The sequence below is a fragment of the Nesoenas mayeri genome, assembly GCF_963082525.1.
Source record: "Nesoenas mayeri genome assembly, chromosome: 6".
NCBI classification, from domain to species: Eukaryota; Metazoa; Chordata; class Aves; order Columbiformes; family Columbidae; genus Nesoenas; species Nesoenas mayeri.
The window spans coordinates 2,812,280-2,830,993 of NC_137545.1; the positions used below are offsets into that span (position 1 = coordinate 2,812,280).

At 47.3% G+C, this 18,714-nt stretch overlaps 1 protein-coding gene across 1 annotated transcript; it reads right to left on the reverse strand.

Annotated features, from left to right (window-relative positions):
* Positions 1-9,831: 9,831 nt before the first annotated feature.
* On the reverse strand, positions 9,832-10,883 carry LOC308041724 (olfactory receptor 14A16-like; the record flags this gene model as incomplete). The annotated part of the gene is made up of 1 exon (XM_080346626.1): positions 9,832-10,883. Exon 1 carries the CDS (start codon positions 10,762-10,764, stop codon positions 9,832-9,834), a length of 933 nt encoding a protein of 310 aa, XP_080202752.1. The 5' UTR covers positions 10,765-10,883.
* Positions 10,884-18,714: the final 7,831 nt, after the last annotated feature.

The following is an 18,714-nucleotide window of genomic DNA, read 5'->3' on the forward strand; positions in this document are numbered from 1 at the left end:
TATCTTCTCTGTGCATATCACTCATAGTGTAACTCAATATGCACTCAGCCTAGTTTTGGTAGGTTGCTTGGTTGGTTTCTTTGCTTTTTAGCTTTTCTTGGTTGTATTAATGCTGGTGACAAAAAATGAAATCATTCTTTATCCCATTTCTGTGTCAGCATCTACCTGTCTTGTGTGACCCACAGACTTTGTATAAATAAGAAGGTGTTCATTCTGTGTGCTCAAACAAAAAAACAGACCCTGCACTGACTTGTTTGTCCAAGATCCTCTCTCCGAGATCTCTGGAGCTGCAGGAGCCAAGTCTGTGTGCTGAGATGGAGAGACCAGTAGCAAACCTGAGCAGGGTCTACATCCCATCCTGACCAGCATGACCTTGCAGACCCACCCATGGCCCTGGGCACCACAGCCCACTTGCTCTGCAGAGCAGCAATGCCAGCTCAAGGCTGTGCAGAGCATGGGAAGGGGGTGCAGGAATGGCTGGCTGGGTCAGCCTAGATGAGGTCTCTCGGGAGAAGGCTCTGTGGAGAGATGGGATGTTCCAGGAGAAGAGCAGGGCACTGTGTGTGTGCAGACATGGAAAGAGAAACTCTTTGCTGCCATTGGCAGCTCGGGGCAGGCTGCCCTGTCACTGCTGCAGCAGGACCTTCCTGAGGATCCTCTGCGTCAATTCTCTCATGCTGTCCTAGGTTGCAAGTTTGGCACCTAAGATTGCCAACTACCTGGTCTGGAGATCTCAGCATCTCATCAGCATGCCGGCTGGATGAACATTCTTATTGGCCTCCATTTCTTGCTGTGGAACCAAATGCCATCAGCTATTCCTGCGCGTTCCATGAAGGCCCGTGGAACAATCATTCACGAGGTTACTTCATGTTGCCAGCAACATCCCATGGGAGACCACCTGAATGCAGCACTGGGGTGTGCTTCCTTGAAGTGAGGTCCCCATGTCCATTCCTTATGATGTGGGACATGAGGATGGCCATACAGAGGGATCTGAACCAGCTGGATCATTGGACTGGGGCCAATTGTATGAAGCTGAACAAGGCCAAGTGCCAAGTCCTGCACTTGGGTCATAACAACCCCAGGAATGCTACAGGCTTGGGGAAGGGTGGCTGGAAAGCTGCCTGGCAGAGAGGGATCTGGGGGTGTTGATTGACAGGCGGCTGAATATCAGCCAGCCATGTGCCCAGGTGGCTGCCAGCATCTTGGTTTGTATCAGGAACAGTGTGGCCAGCTGGACTAGAGAAGTGATCATGCCACCGTACTCGGCATTGGTGAGGTCCCACCTTGAATCCTGTGTTCAGTTTTGGGCCCCTCATTATAAGAAGGACATTGAAATACTAGAGAGAGTGCAGAGGAGGCGACAAAGCTGGTGAGGGGCTGGAGCACAAATGTGATGAGGAGCAGTTGAGGAAACTGGGGCTGTTCAGCCTGGAGAAAAAGGAGGCTGAGGGGAGACCTTCTCACTCTCTACAAATACATGAAAGGAGGTTGGAACATGGAGGTTGTTGGTCTATTCTCCCAAGTAACAAGTGATAGGACAAGAGGAAATGTCTCCTCATCTGCCTCTTTTTTTTTTTAATTATTTTTTTTTTCTTGTTCCTCCCCCTAGTCTGTCTTCCAAAACCTCTCTAAGGGAAAGATTCCTTGAATCACAGAGTAACTCAGGTTTGAAGAAAACCCTGAATATCATCTTGTCTCACTCTCCTGCTCAGGACAGGGTGAACCAGATGAGGTTGTTCAAGGTCTCTTCCCAGGTTTGCACCATCCACAAAGGAGCTGAAGGTTTACTCTGTCACATCATACAGGGGGAGAACAGAGACATTCAACAGTGTTGGCCCAAGTACTGGTCACTGAAGGACTCCACTGGTAACTGCTGACATTTGGGCTTCATCATCCAACCAACTTCCCACCCCAAATCCACTTCTTTAGCCCAGAGAGCACCAATAACATTATAAGGACACCACAGGAAACAATGTCTGACACCTTGGAAAATTCCATGTGCACAACATACCTTTCTTTCCCCTGCCCATTTTTGTTCAGCAATCACTTTTTTGTTTTCCAAGTGCCTAGACATGGCTGCAGGAGAACATGTCCCATCTCCTTCCCAGGGACAGAGGTAGGGTGACCAACGTGTAATTCTCACAGTTTTCATTCCTGCCCTTATTGAAGACAGGTTTGACAACTACCTTTTTCAAGCAAGAACAGGATCACAACAGCAGGAACACAGAGCAGTGGAGCAAGAAGGAAAATGTGGTGAGGCTGGGTGTGCGAGAGGCCAGGGCAGAGGCAGCTGGGCACTCAGACAGCATCACCCTTCCCCAGCTGTGCAGCCACCTCCCAGACACCAACCTTGCCGGGCAGCTGCTCTCAGCCCCTGTGCTCTGCAGAGGAACTGGAGCTCTGGCTGCACAGGAGCTGGTTCATGCCTTGGAGCCCCCGGCCCTGAGGGCAGAGGCTTTGCTGGGTGGGAGAGGAGGTGAGGAGGCTGCTCAGAGGAGGGGTCTGCACTGCAGGAGGATCATACAGAGCTTTCTGTTTTTTCCCTCCTACAGTTGTCCCAATGCCCTAAAGTCTCCCTTGATTGCCCCTAGATTTCCCATTGCAGTCTCATCACTGCCCACCTGAAAAATTAGTAATGGATAATATGAGGGCCTTACTAGGGCATGAAATTTTCTCTTCTAAAGGTCTTTTAGATTGGTTCTTTTTGGTAGGTGGTTTGATAAGTTTGGTGTATGCATGTGATTTTAGGTAGGTTGGGTGAAACAGGTTTGGTTTACATTATTTAGGTTGGTTTAAGTGTTTCCATTGATGTTGGTTTAGGTTACTTGGTTTGGGTTGGTTTAGTTGTTCCTAGGTAGACTGTGTCAGGTAGTGTTGCTTTTAGGTTGGGTTGTTTCAAGATGCGTTGGTTTAGGTTTTTTGGTTTGGTTTCATTTAGGTTGTTCAGTTTAGGGTTTCTTAGGGTAGGTTGTTTTAGGTAGATTGGCTTAGGTAGTTTGTTTTGGTTTAGGTTCTTTCTTTTAGCCAGTTTTTGTTTGTTTGTTTGTTTGTTTTATGTTGGTTGTTTTGGGTGGGTTCTTTTCTTTTAGGTAGGTTGTTTTGGTTTAGGCAGGTTGTGTGGGGCACCAGGCCCACCTTCATGCAGCAGGAGCAGCAGGCAGCCAAAATGGCCCAAAGAAGCCCTGTCAAGGGGCCATGCTGAACACTGCAGAGGAAGCCAAAAAAAAACAACCCTGGGGACACTTACTTTCCTGCATAAGAAAATAAAAGCCTTTCTCCCCCCAGCTGCAGGGCATGAAAGGCTATCTTGTTAGTGCTTGAGCAGCAGACTCTCACTGAGCCCAGAGGGACCAGAGAAGCCCTGAGAAGTGGTCATGCTCAATGCTGCAGAGGAAAGCAAAACAACCCTGGGGACCAATGCCAATCTGCCTGGGGTAAAATTCCTTCCCGACCTCAGGGATGGTGATTGGATATTCCCTAGGCAAGGCTTGGCTCCTCATCCCACAAGCTACTCACGCCTCTGAGGAGATTCCCAAGCCCTATTTTCTCTTGACTTGGAGCTTCTGAGAGTTCCCAGATTCCTGTGACCTGAGTGACCTCAGGGACAAGAGTCCTTCCTGTGCCTGTCAGGACCCCAGGGGATGATCCAGGTCATTTGGACCACTTGCAACATCTCTGTATCCTATATATTATGCCTGCTGCCACAGGCTTTGCAGTGGATGAAGACATCGAGCTCTGCAGTGCTCCTCAAGAAGTCATTTCCTTGGTCTTGCCTCTGCTGTCCAGCTGAAAAGGGTTTCCACCCATGAGATGAGCCTTGCAGCAGAGAAGCTGCAGCAGCCTGGTCCAGCCGCTTCCCTTGGTCCCTTCAGCCCTGTCAAGTGATGCCACTGTCTCCTCCAGGACTTCCTCTGGGATGTCTTGGGGCTGGCCCAGGCCAGTTCTGGCTGTGGGCACAGAAGGACGTTGCTGTTTCTCCTGCCCTGGAGCATTGTGATGCCTACATTGCCAGGTGGTGGCCCTGTGAGATGGGGGTGACCCCTGGATGCAGCCCTGCCCACCTCTGCATCCCCCACCACCACCTTCCCCAGTACCCTTTGGAGGAGCCCTTGTGCTGCTGTCCCTGAGGGTCCCTGTGCACAAGAGGCCCAGGGGGCTGTCTCTGATCTTAGTGACACTGGGCACTGGGCACAGCTGCTGGGTGTCCCTGGTGCCTCCTTTGCCATTTGCATTGTTTGTAGGTTGTTGAAAGTGTGTTGTTTTAGTTGAGTTTAATTGTCTCAGGTTGGTTCTTTAAGGTTTGTGGTTCAGGCTGTTTTGGTTTGGGTTTGCTGAGGGTTTTTGGTTTTGGTTGGTTTAGGTTGTTTGAGGCTGGTTGAGACTGATTGGTTTCTAGAGGTGCATTGTTTGGAATTGGTTTTTTTTCAGCTGCTTTTTAAATGTTTTTCAGATTCTTTGTGCATTGTTCTACAAAACTGAAATAATATTCCAAAAGATACCAATACAAGTATTCTAAGTACCAAAGATTTTGAAGGTACTGATGTTATTTGAATGAAGGAGGAAGCATCACAGGAGAAGGTAGCAAAGCTGCCATTCTGTATTTCCTCCATGAAATTGTCTCAGATCAAGAAGTATAATTATTAATTGTCTCCACTAGTTGGTGCCAGATGTACAGTAATGGCTTTGGTATGAAGCTGAAATACCAGATTAAACTCAAGGTCAGTTTTCTAATAACAGATTTCCCAGGGCAAACACCGCTAATCACTGCAGACCACAGCAAACTGATAACTCCAACACCCATCTTTGACATGTATAGCGAAACAGAAGTATAGTTCAGACAAAATTAACTCATATCAAGAACAGATTAATCAATATAGTGACCTGCAACTGTTAAGAGATAGAAATTCCATAATATGCTCTACTGTAGCTGTTATTATCTCCAATTGTTCTTCTACCAGGTTGGGTACCAAGAAGTACTGTTGTCATTTAATACTAGCTGGCAATTAGAGCCACACAATCGTTCACTCACTCCAAGTGGAATGGAGGAGAGAATCAGAAGGGAAAAAACCTCATGGACTGAAAAAATAACAGTTTATTAGAACAGTAAATGAAGAGAAAAATGATGATCATGATGATAACAATAATAGAATACACAAAACTAGTGATACACAATGAAGTCACTTACTGCCTGTGACACCAATAGCCTGTTTGTTTCCAAGCAGCAGTATTTGCCCCCTGGGCAACTTTACTTTTTATACAGCTTGGGTCAGCTGTCTTGGCTTTGATTCCTCCCTAATTCTTGTACAGCAATAGCTTCAGTACAAAGCTCAGGTACCAGATCAAACTCAAGGTCAGTATTCTAATAACCAGTTTCCCAGGCAAAACAACACTAATCATTTCAGAGCACAGCAAACTGCAAAAGTCAACACTAATCTTTAACATATATCGCAAAAACAGGAGCAGAGTTAAGATCAAATAAACTAATATCAACAACCGATGAATCAATATTGTGACCCACAACTGTTAACAAATATAAGTCCCTTAATACACTCTAGTCACTCTGTTACTATCTGAAATTCTTCTTGCACCATGTTGTGCACCAGAAAGAACTGTTGCAGTTTAATCCCAGGTGTTAACTGGGACCACACTTCTCACTTCACCTCCCCAAGTGGGATGGCAGAGAGAACTGCAAATGAAAAAGCCTCATAGATTGAGATAAGAACATTTTATCAGAATAGCAAAGGAAGATAAAATAATAATAATAATAATAATAATAATAATAATAATAATAGTAGTAGTAGCAACGAAATATGCAAAATAAGTGATGCACAATGCTTAGTAACTGCAACACCAATAGTCCATCCATGACCAAGCAACAATATTTGCCTCTTGAGGAACTCTGATTTATATAGGTAGCATGACATCATACGGTAAGGAATACCCTTTGGCCAGCTTGGGTCAGCTACCCTGGCTTTGCTCCCTCCCAGATTCTTCTGCATCTGAGAAGACAAAAAGTCTTTGACTAACCAGTAACAACCAAAACATCAGTGTATTATCAACATTCTTTTCATACCAAATCCAAAACACAACTACCAGAAAGAAAATTAACTCTGTCTCAGCTAAAACCAGGACATTATCCACAAGTAAATAAGACCTCTGCTATCCCAGGGGAGGCCGTGGGGACCCAGCAAGATCATCAAAAAGAGATCTGAGGATGATTAATATCTCCTTCAGCAAAAGCCCATGGATGGTTCAATGTGGGCACTGGAGAACACCCTGAGTCATGAGAAATGCTCTGAGCCCTTTCCACAGCTTTAGACCCCTGGGAAAGAGCTCAGTGTCAGTGCGGCCCATCCAGTTCCATCTGCGTCCCTCACTGATCAGCACAGCCAGTGTCACCTATGGTCCTGCAGCCAACTTGCTCTGCAGAGCATCACTGCCAGGTTGGGACCCTGTGGGGAGCACAGGTGAAGGATCAGGAACACCAGACCAGATCAGAGAAGGGACGGGAGGAGATCAGAAAGGAGCTGACCTGGGCTGGAAATTGCCTTGGAGAGAAAAATGCTGGTGTTCAGCTGCCCCAAGATAATACCCAGAGTTTAGGGTGCAGAGCCAGAAGTCTTTGCTGTCCTGGTGCTTCACCAGGCCTCATGGTGTTTCCTGCCTGGTGTTTCTGAGCCTGACTGTTCTGTCAGTTCTGAGTACACCACATTTTCCACTTATGTACTCTATACTTCATCAACATGTCCAGCAGGATGTTAGAGAAGACATTCTGACAGCTCCCCAGATGCTGCTCCTTGCCCTTCTTTGAGACAGGATTGACATTTACCTTTTTCCACTCCTCAGGAACCTCTCCCAGTAACAATGACCTTTAAAAGTGAATTAAGCATGGCCTCGCAGTGACATCAGCCATCTCCCTTGGCGCTTGTGGGTGCATCCCCTCAGTTCCCATAGACTTAAGTATGTCTGGTTTATTTAAATGTTCTCTAACTTGAGACTCCTTCACCAAGGGTAAGACTTCCTTGCTCCAGATTTCCCTCTGCTCTTGGGGCCCTGGGATTCTCAAATGTCTGTCCTATCAGTAAAGACTGAGATGAGAAAAACATTGACTATCTCAGGCTTTTCCATATCCTGGACCATATACCATGTCCTTAGTCTTCTTTTTGCACTTTATATACTTGTAGAAACCTTTTTTGTTGTCCTTCAGGTCACAATGCAGATTGAGCTTGAGCTGGGCTTTGGCTTCCCTAATCCCAACTCTGCACACTTGGGAAGTTATCACTGATGTGCTCCAGAAGCCTTCTGGATGGTTTGTACCCTACTATGTTGCCTCTCAGGGAGCTAATAAAGTGGTCCATTTCCAAGACCAGGAGGCCCAGGGTGTGAGTACATGAAGCTTCTTCCAATGGCCTGATGAAGTTCTCATCTACTTCTTCCTCAACAAGCAGTCAACAACAGACATGCACTAAGAGGTCACCCATGTTGGTCTGCCTGGCTAATCCTGACCCACAAGCTCTCAACAGACTTGTCAACTATTCCAAGGCAAAGCTCCAGGCTTTCCCACTGCAATTTCATTTACCTAGTGACTCCTCTGTTTATTTCTATTCTGTCACATCCTTTAGTTCCTATTGCTTTGATCTAGTCAGGGGCCACAGGTGAACCATCTACAAACTCACCTTAACCACTGACATAATGGAGCTTCACTCCAAACAGACCTTGAGAAACTCTGGGATTTGACCAATAGAAACCTCAAGAAGTTTTCTAAAGAGAATGTTTGTTCTCCTTCTGAGCTTCTGATGCGCTGCATCAGTGGGCAGAACCACCCTGTTGTACTGGTTTTGGCTAGAGTATAATTAATATTCATCATAGCAACCCATATGGTGCTGTGGCTTGGATTTGTGCACAAAGCAGTACTGATAACACACCAATGTTCCAGTTATTGCTGAGCAGTTCTTGTACAGCATCAAGGCCTTGTCTGCTTCTCATGCTGCTCCACAGCAGGTAGGCTGGAGGTGCATGAGAAGCTCGGAGAGGACCCAGCTGAGACAACTGACCCCAAATGACCAAAGAGATGTTCCACACTATATGACATCATGAGTGAGCAAGTGGCTATGTGGGACTTACCTGTCTACGGGGTTAAACAACAACACCCACACATCAAGGTAGACTCAGGCATGACTGTTTGAGGAGCAGTCTCAGCAAGAAGGGTTTGGACATTATGAGTAATGCCATAGCAGCCAGTGGTGCTAAATAGGAATATGGCCATGAGCATATTGGGCTGCACTGGCAGAAGTGTGGCCAACCAGGCATGGACCATTATTGTCCATCTTGACTCAGCACTGGTGTAGTCACATCTGGAGTGGTGTGTCCCAGTGTGAGGCTCCCCGTTCTGGAGAAATGTGGAGTAGCTGTCACGTGGCCAGAGAAAGTCTGCCAAGATAGGGTTGGGGTCATGTTGTGGAGAGGCTGAGAGGCCCAGTCATCTCTAGCCTGTTGAAGTGTGGAGGTCAAGGGAACATGCTGCTTCGACTGAAACTGAGTTAATTTTCTTAATGTAGCTAGAATCTTCTCTCCTTCATAGCTTTAATAGTCTTTTATTTTTTAGATTTACTCTGAGAATCATGAGATAACACTGTTTTTTCCCTGAGATGGAACAAATATTTTCTTCCAGTAGCTTTTCAGTGTTTGGGATTTCTCATGAAAGGAAAGTCAGAACTCACTGATACCTTGCCTGTTATCAGGGAAAGCAAAGACTTCTTCGACTGTCCAGCTGCAGGTGCAAATTGGTAGAAGGAGGTACAGACAGGACAGCTCCTATATTGACATCCAGGTTGATCAGCAAAATATTCCCTACCATTAGCACCATGCTCAGTATAAAGCTGCAGCCAGCTTTTTCAGCTAGTCAGTTCTGTTAGCTCATTTTTTTTGGCTACTTTAGTTATTTCTGTTTGGAAGTTCTGTTCCACTGGGAGTTTGGAGTTAGTTCGGCCTTTTGCCATTCCTCTGTTTTGCAGTCAGCCCTTGGGTCTTTCTGCACTTTACCTTTTTGCTCTCTCTCTCTCTCACTGGGATTGGCTGTTTGAGACCAGGATGTTCCCTGCTCCAGGACTGTTCAGCACAACTGGAGTTTCATGAGGGATTGCACTGAATATCATTATTTTATCTTACACATCTGTATTTTTAGTAGTATATTATTAAATATAGTCTTGTTTTATTATAGTCTTATAGTTGTCTTATTACACTGTTTTTATCCTCAACCAATGGGTTTCTCCCTTTCCCTTCTGTTCCCAACACACTGGGTGTCTGCAGCCTGCAGCCTGCAAGGGAACAGCCACAGGCCTGGGTCAGTGTAGAATGGCCTGCAGCGAAGATGGCCAAGGATGCTGGTAAGGCTGGATGTCCCTGAAAGCCCCAAAGTCCTTGTCCCCTTAGCTATAGCTCATGTGCCTCCAACTAAGGCCTAAAAGGAGACACATCATCATCATGGGCATGGACCCTCATTGCCTCTTTACACCCATGTCCCCGGGAGACCAGGAGGTCACACCATCATCCTTCAGTAGCATCGGACTCCCCACATCCCCAGGAAGAGCCCAGAAACACATGGTGTTGTCAGTTCATTTATTTCACTTAAATACAATGACGTATTCCCATTTCCACAAAGTCACTAGTTCACACAAGATGGGTGGATAATTAAGCGGGAAGGGATGAACAGTGACATTTATTGGAAGACAATAACAGTGCAAGTGGAAAAAGGAAAAAAAATGTAAAGAAGGAAAGACAAACTTGGCCTGTCATGACATACACTAGGAGCCCTATGCAGAGGGGAGCAGTCTATGGTTGCTGAAAACATCCAGTCATGAGCTTCCTCAGATCATCCCTGAGCTCCCTGTTCCTCATGCTATAGATGAGGGGATTCAACGTGGGAGGTACCACTGAGTACACAACAGACACCCCCAGATTCAGGGATGGGAAAGAAATGGAGGGGGGCTTCAGGTGGGCAAATGTACCAGTACTGGTAAGCAAGAAGACCACGGCCAGGTGAGGGAGACACGTGGAAAAGGCTTTGTGCCATCCCTGCTCAGAGGGGATCCTCAGCACGGCCCTGAAGATCTGCACATAGGACACCACAATGAAAACAAAACATCCAAATATTAATAAGAGGCTGACCAGAATAACCCAGACTTCCCTGAGGTAGAAGTGTGAGGAGGAGAGCTTGAGAGTTTGAGGGATTTCACAGAAGAACTGGTCCAGGGCATTGCCCTTGCAGAGTGGCAGTGAAAATGTATTGGCCGTGTGCAGCAGAGCGTTGAGAAACCCACTGGCCCAGGCAGCTGCTGCCATGTGCACACAAGCTCTGTTGCTCAGGAGGGTCCCGTAGTGCAGGGGTTTGCAGATGGCAACATAGCGGTTATAGGCCATGACTGTGAGAAGACAATACTCTGCTGTGGTGAAGTAGGGGAAAAAAAAGATCTGCGACACACATCCTGCGTAGGAAATGGCCCTGGTGTCCCAGAGGGAATTGGCCATGGATTTGGGGACAATGGTGGAGATACAGCCCAGGTCAAGGAGGGAGAGGTTGAGGAGGAAGAAGTACATGGGGGTGTGGAGGTGCTGGTCACAGGCTATGGTGGTGATGATGAGGCCGTTGCCCAGGAGGGCAGCCAGGTAGATGCCCAGGAAGAGCCAGAAGTGCAAGAGCTGCAGCTCCCGTGTGTCTGCGAATGGCAAGAGGAGGAACTGGGTGATGGAGCTGCTGTTAGACATTTGCTGGCTGTGGGCATGGGGGGTCTGTTAAAAAACAAAGGAAAGAACAACATAAAATTAGAATACAATCTTCTTACCAAAGTCACTCTATTTTTCACAGAAACCACCCCCCAGCCCTCCAAATAACATGCATTTCCTCTCTCTGGTCTGTGCTGGCTGAGCGTGCTGTGAGGAGCAGAACCTCTGCCCGTGTGCTGCCAAGCATCCAGCCCTGCTCTGCTGCAGTGGGGACACAGGAGCTGGGTTGTGACAGCTCTGACATTCACAGCAAATGTCAAATATTATCCACTGTTACTGAAAAAGTTGAGTATTTGCACTCATGACTCTGAGGAGTGTGGCCTACAGAAGAGAGGGTTAGCATGTCTTTACAGAAATTTTTTCGGTGTTTTTTTTTTTTTTTTTTTTTTTTTTTTTCCACCACCACATCTGGTGAGTGGGAGTTCAGGGTTAGAAATTCTCATTTTTATGACTGAAACTTCAAAGAGTCTTGAGACAGGACAGGCCAAAGGACTCAGTTCTCTGTGGCTTAGTGCAGAATCAGGACAGCCTCACCATCCATCAGGCTTTTACCGATCTGCCATGTGCTTTCATTTCTGCTGTCATGAAGATTTGATCACAAAGAATATAAACTCTGGAAAGACCCAAACAATTGGGCTAATATGGGAGCAGGGGAGTCCTGTTTGAAAAGGCAGTTCTGTAAACCTCTGCTTGCAGATCCCAGAACCTCTGTTTCATCCCAGAGTTAGAGATGTGGTGGAGAGAGCAGGGTATGACCCATCACTGAGAGAAGCCAAGAATTCTGAAAGGACAGTGTGGACCCCAAGGAAAGGCTCAGCACTGCTGGGATCCTACAGCAGACCTGAGCCTTTCTGGGGCAGCTCGTGAGCCCAGCAGGACAGGCAGAGCAGAGTCAGGCTCCTGAAAGCGAGATGTCCTAAAGGGACAGTCAAATCATTGCCCAGCACACAACACCCAGCATCATCTGCAGAGAAGGACCAAAAGAGATCCTGAATACCCCCTGCTCTGCTGCCGGGAGCTGTCCCTGCCTGCAGCTGTGTCTGTGTCCCCAGGTCTCCTGCTGTCAGTGTCACAGACCCCATCCCACCCGCTGTGTGCTCAGCTCTGCTCTGCAGACCCCTCCCAGCAGCCGGCGCTGCCCAGGGGCAGCTCTGATGAGGCTGGAAAAGTCATCCTGATGCTGTCTGTAAGCCATGGTGTGTCCATTTCTGATACTTCCAGGTTTATTCACTGCTAAAAGAAATAGATCTGTAATTTCAGTGCCTCTCTTGAATTGAGACATTAATTCTATGTCCCATTGCCCACACAGAAAACCCGGAGTAGCAGACTGAAAGAAAAGCATCCTTCCCTTTCAGGTAGCCCCTGCCTTGCTACCCTTCTTTAAACATCACCTGGGAATGTCGTGCACTGATCTAGAGCTGTGAGCAGCCCTGACCCATGCAGCACCCTCTCGATAGCAGGACCCTGCCCTGCTAGAGGTTGTTCCTTGCACCCACAGCTTCTCCCCACAGCACCGTGGGGATCTCCCCGGGCAGGCTGAGTGCTGACCCTGGCAGGTGGCAGAGTTCCTGCCCCAGCACAGCCCTGGGGTGCAGGGACCCTGCTCTGCAGGACAGCCCTGGGCACCCCTGACTGCACAAATGGCTTCATAACTGTTCAAAATTGCCTGACAGGAGCCCCTTCCTTACAGAACCCACAAGCTGTGGCTGTGCCAGCTTTAGAAGATGCCTCCAGGAGCCACAGATGCATTGTCACTGAACCAGAGGTTTACCGTGTCAAGGGCTGTGAAGATTTCTTCTCAAGTGAGCTTTCAGTCATCCTCTCAATCCTGATCACCTTTCAGCTCTCTCTTAGACTTGCTCATCTCCCTGAGATACCCAGGCAGAGCCCTCAGCCCTGCTGCGTGTGCAGAGGAGCTGCTCCTGGGCAGAGCTGTCTCTCTGCAGCGCTGCCGCTTCCATGAGCTCCCTCTGTGCCAGGAGCCCAGCCCAGCTCAGCAGCACAGGAGCAGCACAAGGTGGCATTTCCTCTGTCCTCTCTGGGCTCCCTCCAGGTGTCCCTGGGGCTCCAGGGAACCTGCTGTGAAACTGGCAGAAGTCATCACTGATATTACCTCCCCCTCATCTGGGGAGAGACAGACTTTTCCAGAAGTGTAATTTCCCCTTTCGGAGACAATGTTACATCTAAATATCACTTTTTTTTTTGTCTTATATTAGACAGGACAGCTGGAGGGTGACAGGGAGGGATCTCCTTTATCCCTGTTGAGGGCAGAGATTCAGTTGAGTCAGTAGAGGCATCTCATCCTGCATTGCATTCCCAGCATTTGGAGGAGAATCAGCTCCCTCCTGTGCCTGCCAGAAACTCACAGGAGGTGGGATTTCTCTCACATCTGTTCAGTTGTGCACAAAATAGAGACATAAAATAGGCATGTCATCTTCTTTTCTCAACTCCCATGATAATTAATGGAGACAAAATGCAGGAGTGAGACCTTCAGATGCAAATACCTGGTTACACTGGAGCTGCCACAGGTGGTGCAAGCTATATGCAGGTAATTGCAAGATCTAATGGAGAAGTCCATAGAGACTGGGCAACATCTCTGGGATCATACATGAGCCTGGTGGGGAATCCCTTTGGCCGAGTGAAATGACAGATGATGTCCAAATAAAGGCTGAAAGAACCTTGTCCTTCTCACTGTGTTCATGGTAGTTGATAGAGGTATTCATATGAATGATTGATTATAGTCCTGTGCCACAGGGACAGCTCAGTCTCTCTCTTGTCCAGCAGCTGAATTTACCAGCTCTCCAATGACTACACTGGCAGTTGTCCCATCTTCATCTCCACGTTGCTTCACTGAATTCAGGACAAATACTCAATTTCATGTTCAAATCCAGGCCCATACAACGACATGAGATGCCAAGGCTGACAAGAACCACACAAGACCTCCAGGAAATCTACCCTACTCAGGGCAGGTGCATCACAACTGCCCCAGACAGCATTGCAGAGTGGAATTTACTGCCTGTTTGCTGTTGGCTGATACAATCAGTCAGAGACATCAGTCATCAGATGTCATCAGAGAGGCAAGGTCTGTCTCTGTTCTATAGCTGCAGACATTGCACAGACAAGCAGCACATCACACAGGGATCTTCACTCATTCTCTTGATATAGTCAATGAAAAGACCAAATACTTTAACAGTGGGCCTGGATATATCTTGTCTTCAAGACGGCATCCTCCAAGCGCAGCAATGGTTCATATCAAAACTCAACTGAAACTCGAAAAGTAATTGAAAGGCACCAAGATAAGCTTTTTAAGATAATAAAGATTAGATAACAATTTAAAATGTTGTTCATTAGGTCTAGCACTGTAAGAGAAGTGTCACATGGGCAATCTTATGTTCTTTCAGTTGGTGGAAACCCTGGAAGGTGTAGCATTGAACAAGCTTCTGACCTAAATGCAGCACACAATGTAGACCCCATCCATAGAAGACAGTCTTCTGTTTTGGTCATTCAAGCTATTGTAGGATTTTATTACTTTGAAACAACTCTATTCATCATCTCTACACTCAACAGAAATTATGTTTTCATTAGATCTTCTTTCTGCACTGGTAGATCCAGGCAAGGCCATGCAGAAAGCATAATGTCTGGTACAGAGTAGGACCTGCCTGCAACTCTTGCGTGACAGTATGCTGCTGAGGTTGTCATGTGGCCAAGGGATTCCTGCAGTCCAGCACAGGCATGAAGGACACGCTGTACATGCAGCACAGCACAGCAGTTACTGCTTGAGGTACAATGGTCTTCTGGTCAGGATTGGTGCTCAGGTTTCCCTGTGAGAAGTTGCACGGCTGAGTGGTTTAGGGTCCTGCTTGCTGCAGAGCAGTATTTAGGACACTTAAAGAAAAATGCATGTTAACAGAGTTTGATGGCAAGGTTCACTCTATTACTTACTGCATGGAGGAAATGTGTCAAACAGAATAGGATGAGAGTTGTTTCAGAGTGATTTCTGTGGGGACAGGAGACGTGAAAGAATAGAAGGAGGCCCTCCCATTGAGTCACAAGGTTCAGAATGGACCCCCTTGCTTTCTAAACTCCTTCTCAGTGAGGAGTATGGGTGCAGCTGGATCTAAACTTAGTTCCAGACTTGAACAATGGTTCATGTCTAAGAGACGTAAAGAGTAAGAAGCTGTGCTAAGGCACATGGAGGACAGGGAGGTGATTTGACACATCCAGCATGGGTTCACCAAGGGCAAGTCCTGTCTGACCATCCTAGGGGCCTTCAATGATGGAGTAACTACATCAGTGTACAAAGGAAGGGCTACAGATGTTGTCTATCTGGACTTTTGTTAAGCCTTTGACACAGTCCCCCATAAACAGCCTTCTCTCTAAATTGGAGAGGTGTGGATTTGGTGGGTAGACTGTTCAGTGGATGAGGAACTGGCTGGATGGTCACACCCCAGGAGTAATGGTCAATGGCACAATGTCTGGATGGACACTGTTGACAAGTGGTGTCCCTCAGGGGTCCGTACTGGGACCAGTGCTGTTTAATATCTTCATCAATGACATGGACAGAGGGATTGGGTGCACCCTTAGAAAGTTTATGAATGACACCAAGCTGAGTGGTGCAGTTGACACACCTGAGGGTCGGGATGTCATCCAGAGGGACCTGGACAAGCTCATGTAGTGGGTCCATGTGAATAACTTGAGTTTCAACTAGGCCAAGTGCAAGGTCCTGCACTTGGGTCAGGGCAATGCCCAGTATCGGTACAGGCTGGGGGATGAAGGGATGGAGAGCAGCCCTGCCAAGAAGGACTTGGGGGTACTGCTGGATGAAAGATTTGACATGAGCCAGCAATGTGCTGTTGCAGCCCAGAAGGCCAATTGTATCTTGGGCTGCACCACCAGCAGCATGGACAGCAGGTCAAGGGAGGCGATTCTGCCCCTCTGTTCCACTCTGGTGGTACTCCACCTGGAGTACGGCATCCAGCTCGGGGTCCTCAGCACAGGGCAGACATGGACCTGTTGGAGAGGGGCCAGAGGAGGTCACAAAATTGATCAGAGGGATGGAACAGCTCTGCTGTGAGGACAGGCTGAGAGAGTCGAGGTGTTCAGCCTGGAGAAGAGAAGGCTCTGGTGACACCTTATTGCAGCCTTTCTGTACTTAAAAGGGGTTAATAAGAAAGATGGGGACAGACTTTTTAGCAGGGCCTGCTGTGATAGGACAAGGGGTGGTGATTTTAAACTAAAGGAGGGAGATTCAGGCTGGGCATGAGGAAGAAATTTTTTCCACTGATGGTGGCAGAATGCTGGCCCAGGTTACCCAGAGAGGTGGTAGATGCCACATCCCTGGAAACATCCCAGGCCAGGCTGGATGGGGCTCTGAGCAACCTGAGCTGGGTGAAGATGTCCCTGCTCATGGCAGGGGCTGGACTAGATGGGCTCTGAAGGTCCCTTCCAACCTAAACCATTCTATGGTCCTATGGAAGCTGAAATGAACAGTAAGAACAGAAAAAAGGGACTAGAAAGAGGTGAAAAGAACTGGCAGCATTTAACAATTCTTGAATTTACTCAAATATAATAATTTTTAATTTTTTCAGTATAGTACATACAAGAGTTAACTAGGGAAATAAGAGACTTCCCTGTGTTCCACTGGATACTGACCCCTCCCTCAATAGAATGAGTAATCCTTGAAGGGCCAGTTATATCTGATACAGGTGAGACGGGTGACTCTCAAAGAGTAAACGCAGATAGAGAAGATGCTAAAAGTATAACAAAACGAGGACAAACTGAACACTGAAGTTAAAGAAATCTGAGCTGAGAAAATGATGACTGTTAGTGCAGGCTGTCCCCAAAAAGTAGAAACAGGAGCCCTGAAATCATCATCTCCAAGTGGGTGAAAAAAAACAAAGAAAAAGAAGAAGAGTAGACATCTTTATAAACAATAAAGATGAGATGCCTTCAAGCACCAAAAATCTTACAAAAAGAGGAGTTATTCAGAAAGCTCCTAAAAATCTCCATTTATGACATCCCCCACCCCCCAAGAAAAAAAACAACACAAACAAAACCAATCAAACAAAAAACCTCAAACCCAAACAACAACCAAAAACCCAACCAACCAACCAACCACTGAAAAGAAGCAGTTCAGACTTAAACAACGCATGAACATAACTTTTAATGATCTGGAGAGAAGTTGTCCCACCGATCCCAGAGAATTTTTGGTACCTCAGTGATACAACAGCCTGAAGTCAAGTCAGGGTTGTGGTTACAGTTAGTTCCTCGGCACGTAGAGGTAGTGGGAGAATTTTTATTTTGATTCATGTTCTGTTTAGTGAGAGGGTGCATTAGAGGTGGCTGTGACAGAAAGCATCTGGGAAGATTATTAAAAAGTTAAAGGCTGGAAAAAAAGGAAAGAAAACAGAATACAGATTATTATCACTGAAGACATTAATGATCAAGTGGGCTCTGGGATATTAGATGTGCCATCAGAGGTGAAGATTAAGCCGGATCAGCTGGAATGTAGGTGAAGTGACCTAGAAGCCAAGGCTGTGTGAGGGTCTCTGATGAGGACACAATGGGAGGAGCTGGCTGCAGAGGGACCAGGGGAGTCCTTGCAGGTGCTGGAAAGGCTATGGGGTCTGAGGGGTGACTGGGAGACATGTTTCTCTGTACATTTTTGTGTGTCTGGTGTGTGCACATATGGTTGAAAGACACTCCATGACATGGGTGTCTCTAGAACAAAGGAACCTGGGAAGAGCAAGAATCCAAGACAAGTTCCAGGATGGGCTGCATGTCTGGGGCCACACACAGTACATGTGTGTGTGAGTGAGGGGTCTGTACCACAGACAAGAGAGATTTGGAGCAACTGGAGAGAGTCCAGCAAAGGGCCATAAAGGGCATCTTGCATATGAGGAGAGGTTAAGAGACCTGGGGCTGTCTCAACAACCCTTCAGATCTGTCCCTGCTCTGGTGTGGGTGACTCCTCACAGTCCCTGCAGGGGTGTGCATGTTCTGACATGGACTTATCCAAAGGCAACCATCCCCTCAGCTGATGTAACTCCAGTGTGAACTGTTCCACAGGTCACTGTCCATTGGGATCCAATTCTCACTGGGGTTTTAGCAAGTTCCCTCGCTGCCCACAAACCTACTCTCTGGTGGGAGCAGAGTGGAAAAAAAACAGAAGAGTCAATGAGGTGAGGTGTCCTTTGGGACTTGACACTTCCAGACAAGGAAGAACTGGTCAGAGATGTAACAGGCAGGGATGAGAAAGCAGAGTGCAGGATCCTGAGGCAGGCTTTGGCCTGCTGGGCAACCTGCCTCTAAGATTTCTATAGGATGCAGCCCTACAGAGAGGAGGGCTGCAGTGTGCTGTTTGATGGTCAAGGATCTCCTCTTCAACCTCCAGAATGCTCTACTCCCACATGCAGATTGTTAAGAAAAGGTGGCAGGAGAAAGGCATGGAAATGCTTGACAAAGGAGTAACTGAAAAGAGCTCTTTCCAAAATACAGCCATGAAAAGGAAGCACAGAGAAGGCGGAAGCTGGCTGCCTTCTGGCCTCAATGGTTCTGTGCTGCTGTGCTGCAGACAGACATCTGCATGTGTGAGTTTGTCTGTGTGGGGGGGAAATGGGGAGATGAGGGGATCCTGGGGCCAGCTCCCGCACAGACAAAGGGTCTATGACCAGCCCCTGCAGGCATCCACATTTTCTGTGTGTCTATATATGCGTACATTTTCCACTAATATAGCCTTGCATACGAACAGCCCAACCTTCATTTATCCTTTCTCTGCTGACTCTGCTTTTGCTTGCTTTGTACCCTCCTTTGGTGTCTTGGAGATTGTGTTCATGGTAAATCCTGCCTGAGTTTGCAGAGACCTTCAACTCCTCATGTTGTTATCTTGTGAGACCACACCACAGTCAGGGTGAGCCACCTGCATGCAGATAT